Below are 24,691 nucleotides of genomic sequence, written 5' to 3'. Positions count from 1 at the left end.
TTGTGGGATTGGCTTGGTCAATTGGACAAGAGCAATCCATATGAGATATATGGAAATTGCTAACCCAGAATTTGAAAGAAATTACAGATTTTAAACCATACATCATTATATTCCTCTCCATAATTATTAACCTTTTACTCATAGACTACACAACCAGTCTCTAAAAAATGTTTGGAAAACAGAGAAAAATAACAAAATAGGATTTAATTTTGATAGTTTTAATTGTAATAACAATTAACAGATTTAGTGATCACATGAAATGAAAGACATTACAATGAAATATTTTGTTTCTAACAAAACCCTGAATGGTCAATACAAGACTGTCATGATAATACATATCATATTTAATGAACATTTAACAATGACATTTAATGGACATTAATAAAATATTACACTGACATATAAAAAATTACAATCAAATATTCAACATGATCTTTTTCCTTTTCTTTCTTCTTATTTTTTCAGTCTTTTGTTTTGGTTCAATAAGTTCATCATTGCACATTTGTCAATAAGTTATATTATCACAGTAGCCGACCTTTATTGCTTGTTCCTATAAAATTCTATTGAAACAAATCATACGCCCTAAATACACAACATCTTCAGATTTGCTATCTGGGACAGCGAGTTGTGTGAATCCTAATCGTTGGTAATGATCGATCATAGATTTGTCACCAATGTTCATTTCCACATGTATACCTGTAGCACCATTTGTTTTCAAGGCAGCCATAGCACATGCCAACAGCCTTTTGGGAACAGAATGGTCAACAACGCGTGGGGGAATGAAGTCAATGCGTATACATGCTGGATACAAATTATGGACTGATTCTGGAACGAAATGCTGTTCTCCATGAAAACTGGATATGACTTCCTATAATATAAAGTGGATATGACTTCCTATAATATAAAGTAATACTTATTTTACATCCATTCTGGATCTAATATTCACTTTACAAAATAAAAAAAGTATTTTTTTTCCATGAGCTTCAAGATGTTATATATTAATACATTTTAAAACAGACTTTTTGCATCAGTATGACCTTTTTTAATTGAAAAAGCTACAAATATACAATTTTTAATAAATATGAAAGTAGGAAATTATCTGTATCAGAAAAGTCAAATTAATACAAATATAATAAATTGCTTCGCCTAGCACAGCTGGATACGACCGCAGAGGTCCAACCCTGAACAGCTGGGGCAGAAATGGACACAATATTCGCTGTTGATACAGGTCTGAATTTGGATTGTAATTAAATATTTGACACATAATAGGGTTCTGACACACTGTAGTCAAAGAACTTAGAATTGGTTATATGATTTGAATTTATGAGCCATAACCCCCAAAGTCAAACCCAACCTTCCCTTTGTGGTATGGAACCCTGTGTTTCAATTTCATAGAGATCCATAGACTAATACTTAAAATACATAAGTAATTGTCCATTAATCAGAAAAACCTTGTTCTCCCCACCCCCTTTTTTGCCCCTAATTACGGTTGAATTTGATAAAGATCCATTCACTTATACTAAAGTTATTGTCCGGAAACCAAATGTCTTCTGACGACAACATAGCAATATACGAACGCAAATTTTTTGCGGTCATATAAAAAGCTCAACCTTATAATAAGCCTGTGTATATCTTGATAGTAACTATAGCTATTGAAAAATAACCACTATTATTACTACTCAGAATATACAAAATAAAACATTGTATAGAACTACATTCATTAAACTTACATCTGCAGGAGACTGTTCCCCTTTGATGGTTCTGGGATATTTTTCACACATAGCTGGCATCCAAGAGAGGGCACTTTTTTGTTGAAGCACTTTTGTATCAAGGGCAGCACAAGCATAACCACATATTCCCTCATCATCCTCCACAACAAAGCAGTATTCTGAACTCTGTGAAACTGTCCTTCCTACAATCCTATAGAGAGAAATAACACTGAATACGCTACATTACTGAGGGAGCATGTATAAAAATATATAAAAGTGTTGGCCCTGGTCTTATTTCACTCGCTCAGGTAGATCTTGGGCTTACTTTATTGGATGGTGAGCCTTTTCTTCATGATTGAAAACCATGTGGTTAACTATTTTCAGAGCACAACTTAACATTTCCATGCATGCATAATTTGCGGTATGTTTTGACTTGTTAAAAACTCTTTACTAGGTCAATGAAATGAAACTGATTTTTAAAATCGAATTTTAGATAGCATTTACTACCACATTATCAAATACTGAATTTTGTTGTTAGAATTTTATCAATATATTTTTAATTCAGGTGTTAACACAGGTAAAAGTTATAAGTGATCATAAGCCTGGAGTACCTTCCAGGCCCATGTGGATTATTAAACAATAGGGGTTTGGCAATAACAGGTTGATAAAAAAAATAAAAAAAATAGCTACAATAAATGAAAGAAAAATAAATTTGCTATACTTTTTAAACATGGCAGATGTTATTCAACAATGACTGCTTAACATAAGAGTATTCGTTATTCAAATGTTTCTGTTTGAGCATTCCCATAGTTAATCAAGAAAAGTGCTACAGTTGAAATATATATATGTTATTTTCTTGTAATAGCTTTGTGTCGATATATCTGCTGCTAGAATGTTAGTCCCCTGGTGCAACATCAGCTCAGTACATACATTTCTGAAATTCTCCATTGGTAAATTAGGAAATGGTTTAGAAAATGGTTCCAACTCCCTCAGGCAAAGTTGACCCAAGATGAAATTGGATTTTCTTTTGAGGTCTGTTTACATCATTTAGTCCTCAATAAAATTCTTTTCACTAGTCTGGATTCCGATGTTCCAAGTTTTTAAGTGTTCCCGACGAAGGTAAATAAAGAAAACTCCTTGGATGCACAAAACTTATAAAGGTTTATTTTCCATCAAATATAGGATGATGTAATTGTTCACAGTATAAAACATACCTATCTCCAATAAGATCTGGATATCCTGGGAAAACTTCAGTACCATCCATCCCATCATCACATGTCTTTAAACAAATATTGTAAACTGCTGCCTGCAACACATAATGATATAGTGTACCAAACAATTAAGACTCAGAAAGGTGATAAAGAAAGTAAAAATATTGACCCAGGTGATCTTTAAGCTCACTGATAAACTATGCCAAAGTCAATTAAAAACTCTATTCCTAATAATTTAAAATCTCATCTTGAGAATCCAAAAAAAAAATAACCCAAATATTTTATGCAAACTTGCATTACATCTGGAAAAGACTGAAGTTTGTCTGAAATCAAAGACTTGTTAGTGGTTGATGTGATATGTTGTAATGTCCAGTATTTTTGGTGATTCCTTTTATCCTATTTGTATGTTACTGGATTGCAGATACACCATGCTCAAATGTATTCAATCTAAGAAACCTACAAAGCCAAGGGCTTTTTCATAAATAATTGTGAGATGAGTGGGGCACCTTTAAAAACTAAACCAGTAAGTGTTTTCAATGACTTGCAAAAATAAACAAGTGTGACACAAAGGATAACTAAAGTGATCCCTTTGTTCCAACAGCTTCATGTCAGACAACAGTAATGATTCTTAAAAGAGTTGAAACAACCTCTTTAATAACTTCAGTGCATCCAAACCAACACATTTTTTATAAAATAGTCTCAATTCAGTTAGTTAAGAGAAATGGATTACAGATGATCACAAAACAAGGAAATCATGAAATTGAACTTAATTACCACCCAACATTGCGAGCATAAAATAGGGGTGGGGCTATTTCAATATTTTTCCTCAACAGTTACCATGCCATACCAGCTGCATCATAAGCAGGAAAATTCTTCAACAAGACATGTCACTTCAATAAAACAGTCTGAAAGTACAGTAGTGATAAATCTCATTCATGGTTCACTTTCCAAGTAAAAATGTCACAACTTATGGCAACTGTCAAACTGTTGAAGTCAAGAGTTTTGGCTTACAATTGTTGTAAAAAAACCAATTTCAGCAAGCACAAATCAAATGTGTTCCATTACACTACAGACATACAAAAGTATACCACATGCCTTTGAATGACAAAAAAAAATGCTACTATATCCAGATGGATAACCTTTAAAGTGCACCAGACTTGTAATATTTCTAACTTGGAGATGAATGAGCAAAGAGTTAACCTTTGTGGTCACGTCTACAGCTTCAATACAATATCTGTAGATAAACCTACCTCATCTGCTGCCGTGTAAGGTCTGTAGTGATAGAACTTGTTTAACACCACTTCTGGAGCACGAATAAGGAACAGATCATGTGCAAAATCAATTGGCATTAATTTCTGAAAAAAGCACACAATGTTTGTTAAGTAAGCTTCATACATGATAAACCAAAAGCGCAAGGAAAGACAGGCGAAAGCAAGGTTTTCATACTAAACACCCTTAATTTTTTCCCAAATTTCCCTGTAAATTTGTTCAGCAGAAAATTGCCTCAAGTATGTGTGAAATTTTTTTCTTGTACAAGAAAAAAATTCTTAATGGTTCTCGCCTGAATAAAAACCTTGCTTAAGTCTTTCCTTTTTGACGCAAGCGCAGACAAGCTGACAGCAATAAAATTTTCTACACATCTTAATTGTCCAAAGATATTTTTTAATTTTATTTCTTTCAAGATATTTGCTCTTTCAAGATTTAAAAATTATCTGTATGTATTTTTTTTTCTCAATACAAGTTCCTAAAGCTGTCAAAATGACTGCACATGTTGCCATCTCAAGTTTCAAGTTTTAATTGTCAGAATGTGCATATGCTTCAAAGACCTTGTTTAAAAAATGATCATTCTGACAAAGATTGGTTCTAAAAGGATTTTTCTTGCTACATGAAATGATTGAACTTTATTTTTTTGTTGAACCAATCTTTGTTCCTTGGACCAATGTATATATTTTCTGTCTTTCGAAGTATAACAAACAAGTCATGCGAAACACATGCACATTCTTGGCCTTCAAATCAAAGGCCCATTATTTGGCGCTAACCTGAAATAAAGAATATTATTAATGGCAGATAGAACTGACTTTACCATGTACAACCACTTGAGAATGAAGAACAAGTTAAGTTAACAATCTTGAAGTAATGCACATCATTAAAAAGCAAAACATTTATCACATTTAGTTTGCTGGAAACATTTACTTAATCTGAAGTGATTAATACATCTCACATTTGTCATTTACAAAGGGCTGAAAAACTTGTATTAAAATTTAAATTTACACTACCTTCAATATGGAATTGTTAAAACACCCAATTTTGTTAACCCAATGGCAAAATGTTGAAAAGAATTTCTCAATGTGATTCAAGTTGAAGGTCCTGCTCTTTCTGAGCAAGCCTACATTTATCTGAATGTAGATCTACCTGTCAACTTGAAGCACAGTGAAGTACATAAAAATCAGTTCTACCTGCACTAACGCTGCGCAACCTGGAAAAAAGACTTGAGATGGCTAAGCATGCGCTGTCAAAATGGCTGGCTAAATATTTTCATTGATTATATATCACTTCTATACCCATTTACAGACAAATGAACCACAGGCTTGCATTAGAGGATCGTGGATTGCCTGTTATACATACTTGAAGTTCTCCTTGAACACCACCTCGAAAAACCCATGGTTCTTGGTCGCCACTCATAAAGGCCTCCTTATAACCATGTGAGCTCCCTAATATTCGCAAAAAAAGAAAATAAGGGAGAAAGATTAGTACTTTGGTAGACTAAGCAGACCATGCTGCTGCAAGCTCTGAAGATAATGTAGTAGTTAAGTTTAGATTGTGGTATTTAAAATAGAAATACTTTATCACTTTTTAAAAAATATAATATTTCATTTTAATCAACTATCTTTACTTCATTTAGCCTAAAAGAACAATGGTCTAAAATTAAAAAAAAAAAACTCACAATAAACAGCTATGCCATTTATATCTATCTTGTATGAGTATTAAATCTTTCATGAAACATCTACTTAATGATCCCAAATATGCATTTGGAAAGGGAATCATATTTCAAAATGTCTGTACAACAATTTTCTGAACTTATCAATTATAATTATATATATATATTACAATGTCATTCAAAAAGAAATATCCAAACAATCAAGAACATCTAATCTAGTAGTTTTACACCTTTTTTTCAGTGTTGATTTATTCATATATTTGTTTAGATGAATTTGAAGAGTAGACTAAGCTACATAAAGCTGGGGAATCCAGATAATACTTGATTACTTGCTATTCATATATAAACACAGTTTATGTTGATTAGTTGCTCTTGAACAATTGAATACTGCTCTTTATGACTATACATGTTCTGAAATTAATACTACAAATAACAGGGTTCATACACATTATGCTACCACTAGATACCAGGGTTCCCAGCGATTGTCTCAATGATAAATAATAGACAAATTTTCCATCCACTTCAGATTAAGTATGATACAGCAAAGCTCCATACTGTGCAGGTTATGATGTATAGTACTCAAACAGGGTTTTATAGGCAAAAATTTAAAGCTTTTAATTCAAGATTTTGCTTTAAAATACATGTACAAGTCTCAACATAAAAAAAAAAGATAACTGATTATGAGAAACGGTATGAACCCTGAAAACATAAGTTCAGAAACAGAACGTTGCACAACATTTGAAGCCATGGCACAGCTGTTAATCAATATCAAATGTAAATCAATTCTTACATGTCTGACCCGCCAATAATGCCTGTTGCTGAAGCCCATTTGCATTAGCACAACCTTTGCCTGCAAAAAAGAGAGATTTATTTTCTATCAGTGAACGAAATCTGCTCAAATCTTTTAAGATTTTGTTTCTAATCATATTTGTCTTCTAAATAGACAAGTATAGAATTTAAAATGAAATTTATGTTTTTACTGTTAAAAAGTCTTTTTTTTTTTTAATCTTTGCATGAATATTCAGACTGAAAATTAAAAAATAGATGATGTACAATTATAAATTTAGGACTTTTTAGTTAAAATCATACAATGACAAAGTGGAAGGTTAAAAAATTATTTAATATCGTATTTATCATTCTCTGAATGAAACTGCAAAATAACATGCCTTTAATCAGAGTATTGTATATACAGAACATGTGTGTTACTTTTCCAAATTTATTATCAACTAATAATATATTTACAATATAACTTTTAAGCTAGTACCAGAACATTTTCAGATATAAAATGAACCTACCTAACCAAGAAACATAGCCACTACAAGTCTCCAATATTCCAAGCAAGTCCCATGCATATGGAAATAACTCTTGGACGGCAGATATGTTTGGTAACTCTACAAGTCTTTTAGATACTGCACGCAACTTCTTCACAGTGTCTGTAAAACTGGTAGCTTTAGTCACCCATTCTTCCATCTTAAAAAAAAAAAAAAATTTTAAACAGTTTTTTCATTACAAATTGCAGTGAACCAACCAGCATCGAAGTCTGTGAATGATCAAGATGTTACATCTGGAACAGCTGCACAATTTTCAGACATCAAATTAAATAGAAGTACTAAATGACTATTTTTTTGGATACACACCAATTAAGACAAGAAGTTACATGCTTAGTCTGTTCAGCTTGCCTGGTCTCACAATTCAAAGTATCACAAGATACAGACATCAGACAGGTCCGACAAAAGTTGATTGCAATAATTTTAATTTCAAGGACAAGAACTATATGATAAATGGTTCTAGACATTTTTCATTTTCCTAGATATTGAACTCTGTCAACCCACCCATAAATGCTAGAAAATTGCCATAGAAAATCAAACACAATTACCTCTGGTGTTTGGTCCTTCTTTTCCATCACCAAATGAGAATTTGACTTCAACCAATGCAAATCATCCAGCAACTGTGAGCTCTTAATTCCATGTTCAAAAGGCAAGAAAAAGAAGTCAACAATCATCTGAATATCATCACATGTGAATTCCTCCATTCGGATCTCTGGTTCTACAGTCATTTTACCATCAATTGCCCATTCTTCTGAGGTAGTTGACAAATTTGCAGTAGAAGGTACACAGTCCATTGGTTCTAATTCAACAGATGTATCAGACTCCGAGTCTGATGCAGCTTCCGGACCTGTAGATAACAAACTATTATTGATAGGAAGCATAACTGGCTGCATGAAAGAGTCTCCACCACCTACATTCACCATACTTCCATTCTGCAACTCGGAGATAGCTGCTACATTAGTTGGTAATACTGCTGTCAAGGGAGCTGGCATATGCTGTTGTGTACGAGGAGTCTTTAATTCTATCATCCAATCTGACAAAGCCACTCTCAATGCAGACCTTGGTTGGTACCTTGTATCTAATAATGATGGAATGTCCTCAACTGAACCAAAATCACTGTCAGTTTCAAGTTTGATATCTGATATTACAGGACTTAACCTATCTCCCTCTGGAAAAAAAAAATTTATACTCATTAAATATTATATTCTTCACATATTCACAATAATACTGCTGTATTTTTAAAACCGGATATCTTGTCAATTAGGCCAATATCTCAGAGGAACACAACTATAAACAGAAATAAAAATACCTGTATGCAATGATATTTGACATGCTATTTTTAGTAACTGACCAAGCTTTACCATTTGTGCTTTTTTGAAGAGCAGAAGACTGTTCAATATTGAATTTAATGTAAAAACTTTGAGGTGTTATTAAATGTGTGTCAAGAACTGAATTTCCAGAGAATTTAACTGAGTGGTAAAATGTTGATAATTAGACCAAGGGATTATTATTTATCACTTTAAAGAAGGTCATCATTAACTTACCAAAAATAACATCTTTTTTGACACCAGAGGTATTTGATTTACACCACTGACCAAGAGAATGTAAAGCAACATAATTAGATTCAAACTCTGTGTTTGGATTTGTCAGTACTCCTCTTAGGTATGGAATAATCTCTGGTGATCTGCCATCATATGCACCAAGATATATTCTTCTAGGATCATAATCATTAGCATGAATATTATCCCAGATCAATGGTGGTCTGCGAAAAACTGCAGTCACTTCTTCTAGATGTTTGATAGTCATTTTCTTACTGACAACTTTTACACCTAAAACAAAAGAAGTCATAAAAATATTAAAATATTAGATAATTTTTCATTTAACTAATATTCCTTTATTACTTATTGAAACCACAACTTTCTTTAAATGTTGAAATGTATTTCATGAAAAGATTTACTGTTAATAAGACATTAAACTGTGATATAGGCAAAGGGAAGGACAATAACGAAACTCTGCACTAGACCATTAATATATACCTGTCCAGAGGATCTCTATGTCTGACAGCAACTTTGATCCAACAGTATTCAGGTACTCTGAGGATGATAGGGTTGGCAAAGCTCTTGATGAACAATACTCTGGAAATCAAATTGAAATTATTTTTAAAGGCCAGACATGGTGGTGAAATTTAGGACATTATTACACTCCACAGTCAAGTAGCATTAAAATGGAATAATTTTATAAAGCCATTTCTAAATTTGTCAATGATGAAAAAAAACATACAAATAGTTAATATTTAAGCAAAATTTGTTCATTTTAGTAAAATCTGGAGCAATAGTTTATAGTCATGTACCATCCAAATTGATAGAACATGCCCATACAACATCCAAGGGTTGAAAGTTCTTGATTTTCAATCATCCATTGACAAATGACCACAAGTTTTGAGTTCAAGATAATATTATTGCAGCATGCAAAAATGTTTTTGTGTGTATTACATACTTGTATTGTAATATTTACCTGTTGGACAAAAATAGAAGTGTGGTTGTTCTAAATGCTGAAAAACTTCATTTGTAACAGACACTTGGGCTGCAGCTGATGAAGTAAACATACTTCTGTCGGATTCACTTAGTTCTGGGTCAATGTCGTCAAACAAGAGAGCAAATGCTTTACAGCCAAAAGTAGAAACCTGAAAAGAATGTTTCATTAGTTAGAGTCAGAAAAATATATCTCCCCCCTTCTTATCTTTTTTTTCTCTATTATTTTGAAAATGATACATTAGAACACTACCAGGCGAAATAAAATGTGTTGATTGAAGATCCAAACAATAATCAGGGCACATCAAGTTGTAATGAGCACAAAGAAGTTGTCTTCCCTTTATCATTTCACTTTTCTTCACCGTCAAAAGCAACACATATTGCCCAGGTTTGGTGTACAAAGATTTTTTTTTTATTCTGTGGAAGCCAGGTAAATATATATACGTGTATATCTTTCCCTATTGTTAATTTTCCCTTTTTGGACAGTGATGTCCCTGTAGCACCATCTTACGGTGTTTACATATCCCAACTCGTTCACTATGCTGGTGTCTGTAGTGACGTTTTGGATATCGATGATCGTAATCTATGTATAACTAGTAAATTATTAAGTCAGGGATTTCGTTACCACAAACCTAAAACCTTTACTTAATTCTTCCATACATACAAAGATTTGGTCTGCAAGTTTGGCTGTACCTGTAGAAAACCTATTTCAAACGGTATAGCACATCCTTAATTTTAAGGTGATGTAAACCGAGCCAGGAAATTTAAATACGATCTAGGTAAAGTTATCAATCCCTTAAATAAATTTATTCTAAAAGGTTACCTATTCAACACTGTAATTAAAACTTTGAATAATGTTTTTATTGGTATAAATATTGATTTGTTATCAGTAAAACCATACTAAATATTACACATATTTACTTTCATAGTTATACAATCTATTGATACCTATGGTTTGGCATTGCACAAGGTCATGTTTTTCTCAGTTAATGACGTCTTTACACTCAATCCATTGGATGTAGGATGTGAACTGATTGATATTTTAGTCTTAAGATACATGATTTTATTTATTAGTTGTCAGTGGCTTTGTTAGTTGTATTTCTATTTATATCCATCTGATGAGTTAAGCCTTTTTCAACCGATTTTTATAGTTTAATCTTATGTTGTACTGTTACACCACTGTCCCAGGTTAGGGGAGGGTTGAGCGCTCACAAACATGTTTAACCCGGCCACATTCTTTATGTGCCTGTCCTAAGTCAGAGCCTGTAGTTCAGTGGTTGTCGTTGGTTCTTGTCTGTCATATTTGTGTTTCGTAAATTGATTTATCAATTGAATTGCTTAATATTTTTCATGTCAGGGCCTTTTATAGCCGATCATACAGTATGGGGTTTTCTCACTTTTGAAGGCCATACAGTTGCCTGTAATTGCTTACATTCATTTCATTTGAACTTTGGTGGATATTAGTCTCATTGGCATTCATACCACATGTCCTTATTTAGATATATATATATATATATAAACTATAATTCTCATCAATAAATTATGTATTTGAAATTGAATTACAACTGCTTTTACCTGTTCTAATTTTCTTTTTAAGCACTGTACATCTTTAGCACTAGAAAAAGAAATGTCAAGTCCAGGAGACACTGCATAAACAAATTCTATATTGTTTTCTGTGGCTGACTGAATCAAGCTGGTTAAATTATCTAAAATATATAAATCATATTTTTATACTAACATTTTTTTTGTTCCTTTATGTTATTTTACAACTGACCAAGAATCTAAAATTGAAAACTTGTTGATGATTTACATTCTGTCCAAATTTTAACAGGTACTCGTTTTTTTTGCAATGATTTCCTACCATGATCTGTCTTCTTGAGCTTGCCACATAGTGCAGACAACAAATGAATGGGGAATTTGTCCATGGGACACAGATGATGCCCCCGCTTGCATACATTATAACGGGACATAACCCAAGAACGGTAAAAGTGACACTTCCCAAATTTGAAACTTGATCTGAGTTTTGTGGTAATAAACATTGTGTACAAGTTTCATAACATTTGGATGAGGCAAACTGAAGTTAGAGAACGGAAACCAATTTTTGGACTACGGATGTAGAGACAGACAAGGGCAAAACTTAATGACCTCAGTTATGCCGGGGGCATAAAAATATGATAAACATGTTATTGAGGGAATTGATCATAATAATGTTCATCTCCTCTCTCTATTTATATCCAAATTATCAAATGCATACAAGTCAGGATATCTTGCATTTATACCAGTCACAATTGTCATTACAACAGAGAATAAAATGCTTCGCTGGGCGCAGCTTGATACAACCGCAGAGGTCGAACCCTGAACAGTTGGGGCAAGTATGGACATAACATTCAAGCTTGATACAGCTCTGAATTTAGATTGTGATTAAATATTTGACACAGCATAGGTTTCTGACACAGAAAGAATGTGGTCTAAGAACTTCAATTTTTTTAATTTACCTATTATGGTCCAATGTCCAAAATCAAAATACATGGTTAGATTCAGCATATCAAAGAACCCCATATATTCAATTTTTGTTGAAATCAAACAAAGTTTAATTTTGGACCCCAACTTGGACCAACTTGAAAACTGGGCCCATAATCAAAAATCTAAACACATGTTTAGAGTCAGCATATCAAAGAACCCCAAAAATTCAATTTTTGTTAAAATCAAACTAAGTTTAATTTTGGACCCTTTGGACCTTAATGTAGACCAATTTAAAAAACGGGACCCAAAATTAAAAATCTAAATACACGGTTAGATTTGGCATATCAAAGAACCCCAATAATTCAATTTTTGATGAAATCAAACAAAGTTTAATTTTGGACCCTTTTGACCTCAATATGAACCAATTTGATAGCGGGCCCACAAATAAAAAATCTAAATACATGGTAAGATTCAGCATATCAAAGAACCCCATATATTCAATTTTTGTTGAAATCAAACAAAGTTTAATTTTGGACCCCAATTTGGACCAACTTGAAAACTGGGCCAAAAATCTAAATACATGTTTAGATTCAGCATATCAAACAACCCCATATATTCAATTTTTGTTGAAATCAAACAAAGTTTAATTTTGGACCCCAACTTGGACCAACTTGAAAACTGGGCCCATAATCAAAAATCTAAACACATGTTTAGAGTCAGCATATCAAAGAACCCCAAGAATTCAATTTTTGTTAAAATCAAACTAAGTTTAATTTTGGACCCTTTGGACCTTAATGTAGACCAATTTAAAAACGGGACCCAAAATTAAAAATCTAAATACACGGTTAGATTTGGCATATCAAAGAACCCCAATAATTCAATTTTTGATGAAATCAAACAAAGTTTAATTTTGGACCCTTTTGACCTCAATATGAACCAATTTGATAGCGGGTCCACAAATAAAAAATCTGAATACATGGTTAGATTCAGCATATCAAAGAACCCCATATATTCAATTTTAGATGAAATCAAACAAAGTTTAATTTTAGACCCTTTTGACCTCAATGTGGACAAAGTTGATAAAGGGGCCCAAAAATCAAAATACATGGTTAGATTCAGCATATCAAAGAACCCCATATATTCAATTTTTGTTGAAATCAAACAAAGTTTAATTTTGGACCCCGATTTGGACCAACTTGAAAACTGGTCCCGTAATCAAAAATTCGTAAGGGTTCCGCGGAACCCAGTGTCTCGCCTACTTTTTGCTGTTAATCACAGGCTCAGCAAAAATGAGGAAAAAAATTAATAAAAATATTCCTCTCTATACTATCTTTTGATTGTAAGTAGCTTCTGTCCAAGTTTGGTAAAAATCCAGGATAGTTTATGAATCTAATAAATGTTTTAAAAACTTAAACTGCAGACTGTATGTAATGTTAACTGGAAGAAAAACTAAGTCCATTTATAAGTAAAATACGGAAAAAATGGAACAAAATTTCCTTCTAGATACTAGCTTTTAATCATAAACAAGCTTCGGTCTAAGTTTGGTACAAATCCAGGATAGTTTAAGAAAGTTGTTCAAATTTTAAAAACTTTAACCACAGAGTGAATGTAATGTTAACTGGCAGAAAAACTAAGTCCATTTATAAGTAAAATACGGAAAAAATGGATTTTTTTTTTTACAAAATTTACTTCTGGATACTAGCTTTTAATCATAAACAAGCTTCTGTCCAAGTTTGGTACAAATCCAGGATAGTTTAAGAAAGTTGTTAAAATTTTAAAATCTTTAACCACAGAGTGAATGTAATGTTAACTGGCAGAAAAACTAAGTCCATTTATAAGTAAAATACGGAAAAAATGGAATTTTTTTCACAAAATTTACTTCTGGATACTATCTTATGATCATAAACAAGCTTCTTTCCAAGTTTGGTAGAAATTCAGGATAGTTTAAGAAAGTTATTAAAATTTCAAAAACTTTAACCACAGAGTGAATGTAATGTTTCCTGGCAGAAAAACTAAGTCCATTTATAAGTAAAATACGGAAAAAATGGAATTTTTTTTTACAAAATTTACTTTTGAATATTATCTTATGATCATAAACAAGCTTCTGTCCAAGTTTGGTAGAAATCCAGGATAGTTTAAGAAAGTTATTTAAATTTCAAAAACTTTAACCACAGAGTGAATATTTGTGGACGCCGCCGCCGCCGCCGCCGGAATGTAGGATCGCTATGTCTTGCTTTTTCGACAAAAGTCGAAGGCTCGACAAAAATCTAAATACATGTTTAGATTCAGCATATCAAAGAACCCTAAAAATTCAATTTTTGTTAAAATCAAACTAAGCTTAATTTTGGACCCTTTTGACCTTAATGTAGACCAATTTGAAAACGGAACCAAAAATTAAGAATCTAAATACACGGTTAGATTCGGCATATCAAAGAACCCCAATAATTCAATTTTTGATGAAATCAAACATAGTTAAATTTTGGACCCTTTGAACCTCAATGTGGACCAATTTAAAAACGGGGCCCAAAATCCAAAAACTTAATACACGGTTAGATTCAGCATATTAAAGAACCCCAAGAATTCAAGAATAAAACCCCATTGAAATTGATCAAGAAATAAGCAATTTATACGAAGTATCTTCTTTTGCACAATACTGTGCAATTGAATATTTCTTGCTATTGTGCAATACTGTACAATTGACAATTTCTTGCTATTGCGCAATATTGTGCTATTGGATATTTCTTGCTATTGCGCAATACTGTGCAATTGAAGATTTCTTGCTATTGCGCAATACTGTGCAATTGAAGAATTCTTGCAATTGTGCAATACTGTGCAATTGAAAATTTCTTGCTATTGCACAATACTTATTATATAATAATTTACACATCCTGTTTGGTGTGTATCTCCTACCATATCATTATTATTTGCTTTTAAATATTAATCAGAAATAACCAACTTAAAATGGAAAATTTTAAAAGAAAAAAAAAAAGGAAAAAAAGAAAAAAAAAAATCCCCCCCCCCCAAATTTTTTGAACCCCCTTATGATTCATCACCCCAAACTCAATCCCAGCCTTCCCTTTGTGGTATGGTACCTTGCAGTACAATTTCAGAGAGATCCATACACTTGAACACAAGTTATTGTCTGGAAACTAGAAAAATGCTTATTTTTGGCCCCCTATTCCTAAACGTTTCGGGCAATTACCCACAAACTCAATTCCAGCTTTCCCTTTGTGATATGGAACCTTGTAGTACAATTTCAGAAATATCCAAACACTTACACACAAGTTATTGTCATGAAACTAGAAAAATGCTTGTTTTTTGCCCCTTTTTTGGCCCCTAATTCCTAAAATTTTGAGGCAATTACCCCCAAAATCAATTACAGCCTTCCCTTTGTGATATGGAACCTTGTGGTACAATGTCAGAGAGATCCATACACTTACACACAAGTTATTGTCTGGAAGTTACAAAAATGCTTATTTTTTGGCCCCTAATTCCTTAACTGTTGGTACCATAACCCCCAAAATCAATCCCAACCTTCCTTTCGTGGTATTGAACCTTATGGTAAAATTTCATGGAGATCCATTCACTTCAACTAAAGTTAGAGTGCGAAAAACAATGTGTCTTCGGACGACGCCGGAGTCATACCAATATCACTGTGTATCATCGCCACCGGAAATTGGGTACTAACGAAGCGGAGAGAAATGGAAAAAAAAGTAAACAAGGTAAGAATTCATTCAATTTAAAGCATTTCTACTGATTTGACGAGGGTACCGCTTAAGAAATGATTTTCTGATATATAATTCTTTAAATTATTAGGCCGATAATTATAAAATTAAGACAAGATTTTGTGTTATACTCAAGAACTTGCCACTTAGTACCTGAAAATTTCGAGGTCGATCGTCCTCTGTCGCCCTATTGGCAAGATATTCAACTGTTTTTCATTATTTTTCCAGACACTTTTTTAGATTATTATAGTGTGGCATCATATTTACTGAAATTTGTTGTCAAAATGAACGTTTTTAAAGAATATAGACCATAAAAAATAAAGTCTAGGGTACGGCAACTTGCTCATGTTGACAAATTTACTGTATGGCAACTTGTTTTCAACTGTATGGCAACTTGCTAATTTCAAAATATTTATTTGCCGTCTTTTAAAGAAAATGAAGTATTAGGTTCAAATATCTAATTATGCATTTGATAAAAATACAATTCGCTTGACACCATTTAAGATGTATACACAATATAAGGCTTGAACACAGTCCTATTACATCTAAAACACACCTGATGTATACAATATGAATACGGCATATACAAAAGCTGGCAAATGTTGTAACTTTCGGAAAGGCATGTCACTGTTTTACTGACCTGTTGTTCTGCCCTGACGTAGCGTTAAATGTTACCCATGTCCGTCCGACCCGTCTCTCCCGTCCGTTCAGAAAGTCCCAATAATTGGTTTCCGTTCTCTAACTTTAGTATGCCTAAACCAAATGTTTTAAAACTAACACGAAATGCTTATCACCACAAACCACAGATCAAGTTATAAATTGGGTAGCGTCACTGTTACCGTTCTTGAGTTATGCCTTTTTATAAATGAAAAAAAAAGCTAAAGCTGTCGCTTCTGTTCTCAAACTTTAGATTGCCTCAACCAAATGTTTTGACCATACAACATTAGTCAGCATTTGCATATAAGTGATGAACATTTCGGGGATGGGTTGTGGGTGGAGGGAAGGAAGGAAGTAATGGCAGGAGAAATTTTCCGCATTGAATATTTAGAACCATTAAGTGAATGAATTCTCTTTCAACTTTCAGATAAAATGAAATATAAATGAATTATCATTCTCTGCAAAAAAAAAATGTTGTATTACTACACCACGGCACCATGTTAAGGGAGGTTTGAGTGCTCACAAACATGTTTAAGCCCGCCTCAATATATATGTGTCTGTCCCTGGTCAGGAACATGTAATATAGCGGCTGTCGTAAGTTGCTGCCTGACATATTTGTTTGATTTTGTCATAAATCCGGCAATTTTGATACGGTATGGGTTTTGTTCATTGTGAAGTGTATAGTAACCAATAGTTGGTCAAATCTATTTCATTTGGGCTTTGTTTGAAAGTCCTCTCAGTGAAAACCATTCCACGTCTCCTTTTTCAATTAATGTTATTGTCTTATTTGTAAAAGGCAGATACAGCCAATATATTAGAATAAAGAACAAATAAATAAAAAGATTGATTGAATTTAATTAAACTAAAAAAAATACAATCTTATTTTCAATAAGAAACAAGAAAATTAATTCGAAACACAATTCATGATTTATTTCTCCTAATTTTCAATGAAAACAAAGTATTTTCTTCACTTTTCTATTAACAAATTATTCATTTCAGAAATTTAAAAAATAAACAATAAACAATGTTGAAGACTGTACCATGACCTATAATGGTTTACTTTTACTGTATAAATTGTGACTTGGATGGAGAGTTGTCTCATTGGCACGCATACCACATCTTCCTATGTCTATTTAACCCAGCACATTCTTTATGTGTCTGTCCGAAGCCACGAGCCTGTAGTTTGGTGGTTGTCGTTGGTTCATCTCTATCATATTTGTTATTTTTCGTAAATTGTTTTGTTATGAGTTAGGCCGTTAGTTTTCTTGTTGAATCCTTCCACAATTTTCATGTCGGGGCTTTTTATAGCCGACTGTAAGGTACGATTTTTCGTTGTTGAAGGCCAAACGATAGCATATAATTGCTTACATACACTTTATTTGACCCTGGTGGATAGTTATCTTATTTGCAATCATACAACATCTCCACTGTTTATATTTTAAAAAAAAAACAGCACCAACAAAAGATGAATGGTCGGTTTTTTTTATTGAACTTACAAAATTTCACCCTGACAACAAATAAGACAACAGTCGTTAGTATTATAACGATATATGAATGTATTTAGGATAATATGGTTGAAAAAAAACTTTTTGTCTTTAAAAACACAAAGTCAAATAGAGGTATACGCAACGACGACTTCTGAACGAAATTAACGGCATATATTTTATAATATTTGATAAGTAGATTATTTTGTATATTTGTAAGCCGGTAAAGCTTTGATACAGCCAAAATTTCGTCACTTGATATTATCTAAACAGTGATTAATTTCATCTTTAAATTACAATATATTGCAAGACGCCGTACAGACAAAAGTTGTTATTTTGCAATTCGCCGTACAACGTCCTGCAATTCGCCGTACAATAAACAAACAATGTTTTGGTCCATATTCTTTAAAAACATCTTTATGACAACAGATTTCAGTCAATATGATGTCACACTATCATAATCTAAAAACGTGTCTGGAAAAATAATGAAAAACAGTTGAATATCTTGCCAATGGGGCGACAGAGGACAATCGACCTCGAAATTTTCAGGTACTAAGTGGCAAGCTTTGGAGTATAACACAAAATATTGTCTTAATTTTGTACTTATCGGCCTAATAATTTAAAGAATTATATATCAGAAAATCATTTCTTAAGCGGTACCCTCGTCAAATCAGTAGAAATGCTTTAAATTGAATGAATTCTTACCTTGTTTACTTTTTTTTCCATTTCTCTCCGCTTCGTTAGTACCCAATTTCCGGTGGCGATGATACACAGTGAATATACGACCAAAAAATTTTCAATTTTTGCGGTCGTATAATAAGCAAGTTTTTGTTCTGGCAGTCTTAAAAGCATTCAAAATTTTACTGAAACTGGAAGTGCAAGCTAGTTGAATTCATAGTTTTATAGACCAACTTTACTTTGGCTCATTACTAATATAGTAATAACTTACCAGCTTCTTCTACTGAATAAAGTTCTCTCCAGAAAGCTCTGTGCTTGCAATCATCTTTAGGGGCATACATGTAGGTGTTTAAACCCATCTTCTTCAACCTGACAAATCAAAAATATATAAATCACTGAAAATACCACTGGTCAACATTCCAAGAATAAAACCACTAAGTCATTGCCCCAAAGCTCTCTGTATTAAATTATGCAATTTTAACCACAAATAAATTCTTTATTTTCTTATCACAGGCCCCTTTTGGGCATTACAAAATTCATTACGATCATTCACACTTTCATACCAATCTTTCTCAATCCTCTCGCTCTGATTATGTTAATTAGATACAGTACATGAGAACACACATAAAAGTCATCATATAAAGGTCAAATTTGTGACAGACGTACAAGGGTAAAACTTATGCCCCCTGCGGTACGACAGGGGCATAAAAAATGTACCTCGTCCTCTACTTGGTTTAAATCACAGAACTGACAAAGCCATTCACATCTGGGTAAAGGTTGTAGTTTTCCAAGAGAGTTGTATTTTCTCTCACATCTTCCAGTTTCTACCCTTAGAAAATGATTACTTGTTCTGAATTAAGATAGCATTGACCAACTACCTTTATTTCTTATTTTTAAATATTTTTTCAAACAGGAATGCAAGACTTAAATTTAAAGTGTCTTATTTGCCTTGGTAATCAGGTCTAGAATCTTTTATACTTTTCCATAAAATAAGGAAATCAACTTTTAGTTGTTTTTTTATTAGTACTTTAAATTTGATTTTTCTAAGATTTTTGCAAATTGAAAGGTTAAAGTTTAATTTTTGCCTGAATAATTTTACATTACAGTACCAGGTTTGTGTTTCCTGCAGCTTTTGAAAAGGGCAGGGTAATTTTTTTCTCAGAGGACACTTTTAAGGGCACCCTTTGCGCAGAGGACTACACATTTAGGGCACTCTTTACATAGATATAATGGCACTGTAATGAATAGGGATTTAATCGAATATACCATTGTTTCATATTTATTGGTAGGAAATAAAGATATGTATATTAGGTTGTTAATTTAATTCTTTTTGTAATAAAATTATCACTTCTAGACTCAGCTAATATAATCTTGATCATGTTCATTGTGCAACTGCCTCCTTTCAATCAATAACTCCAGTTACAAACTTTAATACTGGTTCACCGAGACTGATTGTATACGGATGAGTTGTGAAAGTGGACTTTGCATGACCAAGAGCAATGCATTGCTTTTAGATGCACAAAAGAAGTGCCAAATACTTTTTTTTGGATCTCGATTGTTAATACCAATCAAAGCTACCATGGCTCATAACTGTACAAAGAGTTTAAGGATATTCAAAGATTTGTATAGCAAGACTTACTATACATATTCTTCTGCTTTTCATCTTTTTTTCCATCTGTGTTTGTAAGTGTGTTTTTTTAGTTTTATTGAAACGTTGTTTGCTCTTTGTATTATTCAGTGATCTGGAAGGATTTTATCTCTATGGGCCCAGGGCTCCCATAAAATAAATTCAATGGGCCATGTTGTCAAATGAGTGGGCCATTCGTTTACAATAAATAATTTAAAAATAAAATGTATATTTCAGCAACGAGGCAGTGCCTGTATGATTCTAATTGATATCATGGATATTGTTCCTGTGCTTTGTAATTTCAATTTCAATGATTATACAATAATTTCTCCCAAACCGGGCAATATTTACGATAACCTTTATTCACAACTGGTACTGTTGCCTTGTTCATGTTCATGTTTTTCTTTACATTAAATTTGGGTCTTCGCCGATTGCCATACTTTATTCCAGACGTTCCAGATTAGAGGACGTTTCTGGCGTTTCCTCTGCACGTCTTGTATTATTATTAGTCCATTGAAGACAAGAATAACAGTAGAGAGTAACGTTAATTGATAAGACACAACAACAATTTGCTGAAGGCATGTTTACAAAATGTTCAAACGAGCTAAAGACCAAAAAATTGACAAGGACAGATAAGCGCCTTTTATGGAAACAAATACTACATTCATAAAAAGGCTTTTGGGTTTTTCAATCGAAATAATAGCAAGCTTACTTAAAAGATTATAATTAGAGAAAAATTTTCGACTGTACTAGCCAAATTTCACAAATTTAAAGTTGTTTATAAAAATTTATATCATGAATGATGGTTTATTACGTATTTTGGGTAATCAGTTATACCGCATGTTGCTATTATTACCCTAGAAAAACGCCTGAGACGTCCCAAAAATCAATAGGTGGTGCTATCATTGGAGGGAACACTACACAGATTTGTACACACGATTCACGATCGGAATTCCATTTTACAATATCTATAGTTTAAAAACGAAGTGAAAAATATCGTGCGCCATGTGGGCGCTTACATTTGTCACCATATGCGACATTTATGGTCGAAAAGCGCAATAAGTGCACGTCCTTCCCGATCACTGATTATTCAAAACTTTATCAGCTATATTCCTAACTTTAATTTTATTAAGATAACAACAGTATGAAAGTCGTAGTAAATTCACATCCAATTCAACGTCTTGACCGACCGAATAAGATAAATAGAAAATATAAACAAACATCAGATTGTTTACGTAATTATCTGTGCCAGTGGTAATGTTCATCCCATGCATTGTATAATAATAACTCAATCACCTGTTTCCCTTCTAAATAGTCTACATTTTAAATTCGTAGAGGTATAAATTGATGTTGTCCCTATTAGATTCAGTCATGAGTCGTATTTGTAATCTTTCGCTTCAAAACTGTTCACTCAAACATAATGAAATTCAATAAAATGTCGGCCATTAAATTTTTGATTTTTGTTCCAAGGGAAATAACTCGAAATGGTCTTGCTGAAAGTTGAATTGCAAAACCAATATTAAATTATTGCGGTTCGTTCTAAAATACGACGGAAAAGAGACATTGCGCCACATCTCTTTCCTAGAAAGGGCAGAGCATCCAGAAAACATGGGAGGTCGCCATACCACGCCAAAACATCCCGCAGGAAACACTACAGGAGTTGTCTTCATGATCCCCATTCTTATATTCATTATATGCACTTTTTAATAAGTCACTTGGTGAGTGTTCTTGTCTAAACTAGTACATAAACATGTGTGTTATAACAGCTATGCGTGGCAACTAAATTTACATTGAAACTTTTCTTAATTAAAGTTGATCATCATCTATGTTCTTTTCTAAACTTTTAAATACAATGCAAAATTTGAAAAAACTTACCACTTGAATAAAAGCTTCCTCTGATCTGAACTCCAAGGTCTACCATAAAACCCTTTAAAACAAAAATAAAAAGTTGTAACCTTTAACAAATGATTCAGCTGCAACTTTTTGTTCCTGAATGAATCCATAATGTAGTCATAAATGAATGACACCATGTCTCATTTACACTATCCTCTTTTCAGGGAATTATGAAATCATGGACTAAACTGTAATGAAGCATATATTTTATTTATTTCTGTAAATATTTTGCACCATAAACAAGCACACAAAAGGTATGAATTGAATAGATATGAAAAAATACATGTATCCAGTCTTAAAGATTTCATGAAGAAATTAGGTCTCAAAGTCCAGTCATATAAAAATGGCTTCAGCCGTAAGACATTGTAGAAAGGTGTTGTAGCAAAAATTAAAATAGCATTTCAAGATATCATAATTATTTGGACTACCACTTAACAGGTTGGGCTCAAGTCAGGAAAAGTGGGGTATTCCCCGTTTTCAGGGTACACCCCAGTTTTCTGGTGTTTAAAAACCCCAGTATACTGGGACTTCTTTTTTCCTATTCAATTTATGGTATGAAATCTACAAAAGCGCACATTCTACATGTGATAACAATGCTTCATGATAGCAAGTGTTTTTATTAGTTCAAAAATCAAGCTTATTTCAAGTCTAATTTGATGCTCAACTCACAACAAAACAATTCCTTTGTTCACCAATTCATACCTTGATCATCAATTATGAGATGACAACAAGATAAGTTAATCACTTGGGCATTTAAATTCAATGAATAGAAATTTTCAATAGAAGTGATTATAATTCAGTTATGGTCAGTTACACCTGGAGCATGCAACTTGGTCAATTGACTCCTAAACAAAAGATTTGTATGTTTTTGAGTTTTACAAAAAAACATGGCTTCACTTATTCATGTTTTGTTGTTCCTGAAATACTTTAAGTATTTACAAATACTACTGACGCAGTTAAAATGTGCGCTTTTGTAGATTTCATGCTTTAAATTGAAATAGAAAAAGGAAGTCCCTGTAAACTGGGGTTTTTTAACACCAGAAAACTGGGGTGTTCCCTGAAAACAGGGAATACCCCACATTTCCTGACTTGTCCCCAACCTGCTTAATACAATGTATATATAAATCAGATGAAATTTGGGTTTTAGAATAATATAGTTTTTAGAATTTAATGGACTTCTTTTATCATCACTGCAGATGACTAACACCCGAATACATTTAATACTGTCCACTCTGGTACACCCTTAAAATCATTAATCATTGTGAAGATATACAATACCATGGTAACCCAACTTTAATTTTACACCTTCTACAGGGAAGAAATCAAAGCGCTAGTGACCACAGTAGGATGAGATTGCTTTCATTTTGCAATTTTGAGAATTTCTAATAAAACACTTATGTTACAGTGAATTGTATTTGGAAGACAAATTGTAAATTTGAGTTATCTTCCTTTGTTCGTGATTGTACATTTGAAGGTGGTAATATATAATAATTTATAAGATTCATACACCATGCATTACTATTTGAGAATTTTTAATAAAAAAAAAAAAAGTATGGTATTCAAAATAAGCTTGTCTTAAAACTTGAACATCTAATAATAACACATCATAGATAAATTAAATGAATTGACTGGATAGGAAAAACAGTGATCACTTTACGGCACTATTTTGTATCAACTATCAAATAATTATAAATTTCAAAATGTAAACAGCCATTATTGTCAGTTTGATATAATGAACCTTAAATAGTTGAAATATTAAAAGGTCATGATAAAGGCTTAGATTTGGTATTTTATAACGATCAGAGTAAATGGCTGGGTGCCAACAAGAATCATGACGCTTAACAAGATTAGACTCAAGAGTCTACGACCAAATATAATCAGTAAATCTAACTACTAGTAACTAGAATCACTAAAGAGACTAAAGATAAGGGTAGCTAGGTTTGACCGGATTCTATTGAAGAGTTTAAATATCCAATTGCTTTCCTCTCTCTATGAGTAATAAAGACTTTACGGAGTTTCAAATATAAATGTTTCCCTTGGGGAGCCCCGGAAACTCCATAATGAGTAATTCATTGTTGTTCATAGCTTTCTTGTGTTATAACATATTTCCTATCTATTACAGAATAACTCAGAATCATAAAAAAAATCGTAGACACTCAGGAATCAGCTCTAAATTTTCCTAGTGGTAAATTTCCAGACCATATATTTATAAATTTCAAGATGGCGGAATGTCGGTTTCTCTAAAATAACCTAAATTAGCGATAAAAACGCACCTTCCACAGCACCACAAATAAATCTTTGATTACTTTCATTGTCTAGTCCACTGTTCACTAAATCCCTCATCCTAATAGAATGTTTGGGCTTGTAAACGCAACAAGTTTTTAACTTTTCAATTACGTCCGTCTTCTTGCGATATTTTTACGATTCTGCGCAAATTTTATTATGGA

General features: G+C 32.7%; 1 protein-coding gene across 1 annotated transcript; it reads right to left on the bottom strand.

Moving 5' to 3' along the window:
• Positions 1-202: 202 nt before the first annotated feature.
• LOC127732956 (protein O-GlcNAcase-like) lies at positions 203-24,691 on the bottom strand. The gene is made up of 15 exons (XM_052242184.1): positions 24,518-24,691; positions 22,227-22,278; positions 18,996-19,093; positions 11,293-11,423; positions 9,701-9,869; positions 9,223-9,321; positions 8,731-9,015; positions 7,735-8,354; positions 7,154-7,328; positions 6,649-6,708; positions 5,546-5,631; positions 4,171-4,275; positions 2,924-3,015; positions 1,731-1,920; positions 203-868 (listed from the first exon to the last, which is right to left on the bottom strand). Exons 1-15 carry the CDS (start codon positions 24,585-24,587, stop codon positions 551-553), a joined length of 2,550 nt encoding a protein of 849 aa, XP_052098144.1. The 5' UTR covers positions 24,588-24,691; the 3' UTR covers positions 203-550.

This window comes from Mytilus californianus, unplaced genomic scaffold, assembly GCF_021869535.1.
Source record: "Mytilus californianus isolate M0D057914Y unplaced genomic scaffold, xbMytCali1.0.p SCAF_3, whole genome shotgun sequence".
Classification (NCBI taxonomy): Eukaryota; Metazoa; Mollusca; class Bivalvia; order Mytilida; family Mytilidae; genus Mytilus; species Mytilus californianus.
This window is presented reverse-complemented; position numbering and strand designations above follow the sequence as displayed.

Coding starts and splice junctions, on each gene's coding strand:
- LOC127732956 (XM_052242184.1), bottom strand. CDS start 24,587: ATGAGGGATTTAGTGAACAGTGGACTAGACAATGAAAGTAATCAAAGA. Junction 22,279..24,517: donor TATTTGTGGTGCTGTGGAAG/GTGCGTTTTTAT, acceptor TTTGTTTTAAAG/GGTTTTATGGTAGACCTTGG. Junction 9,870..11,292: donor TAAAAAGAAAATTAGAACAG/GTAAAAGCAGTT, acceptor CATTCTTTTCAG/GTTTCTACTTTTGGCTGTAA.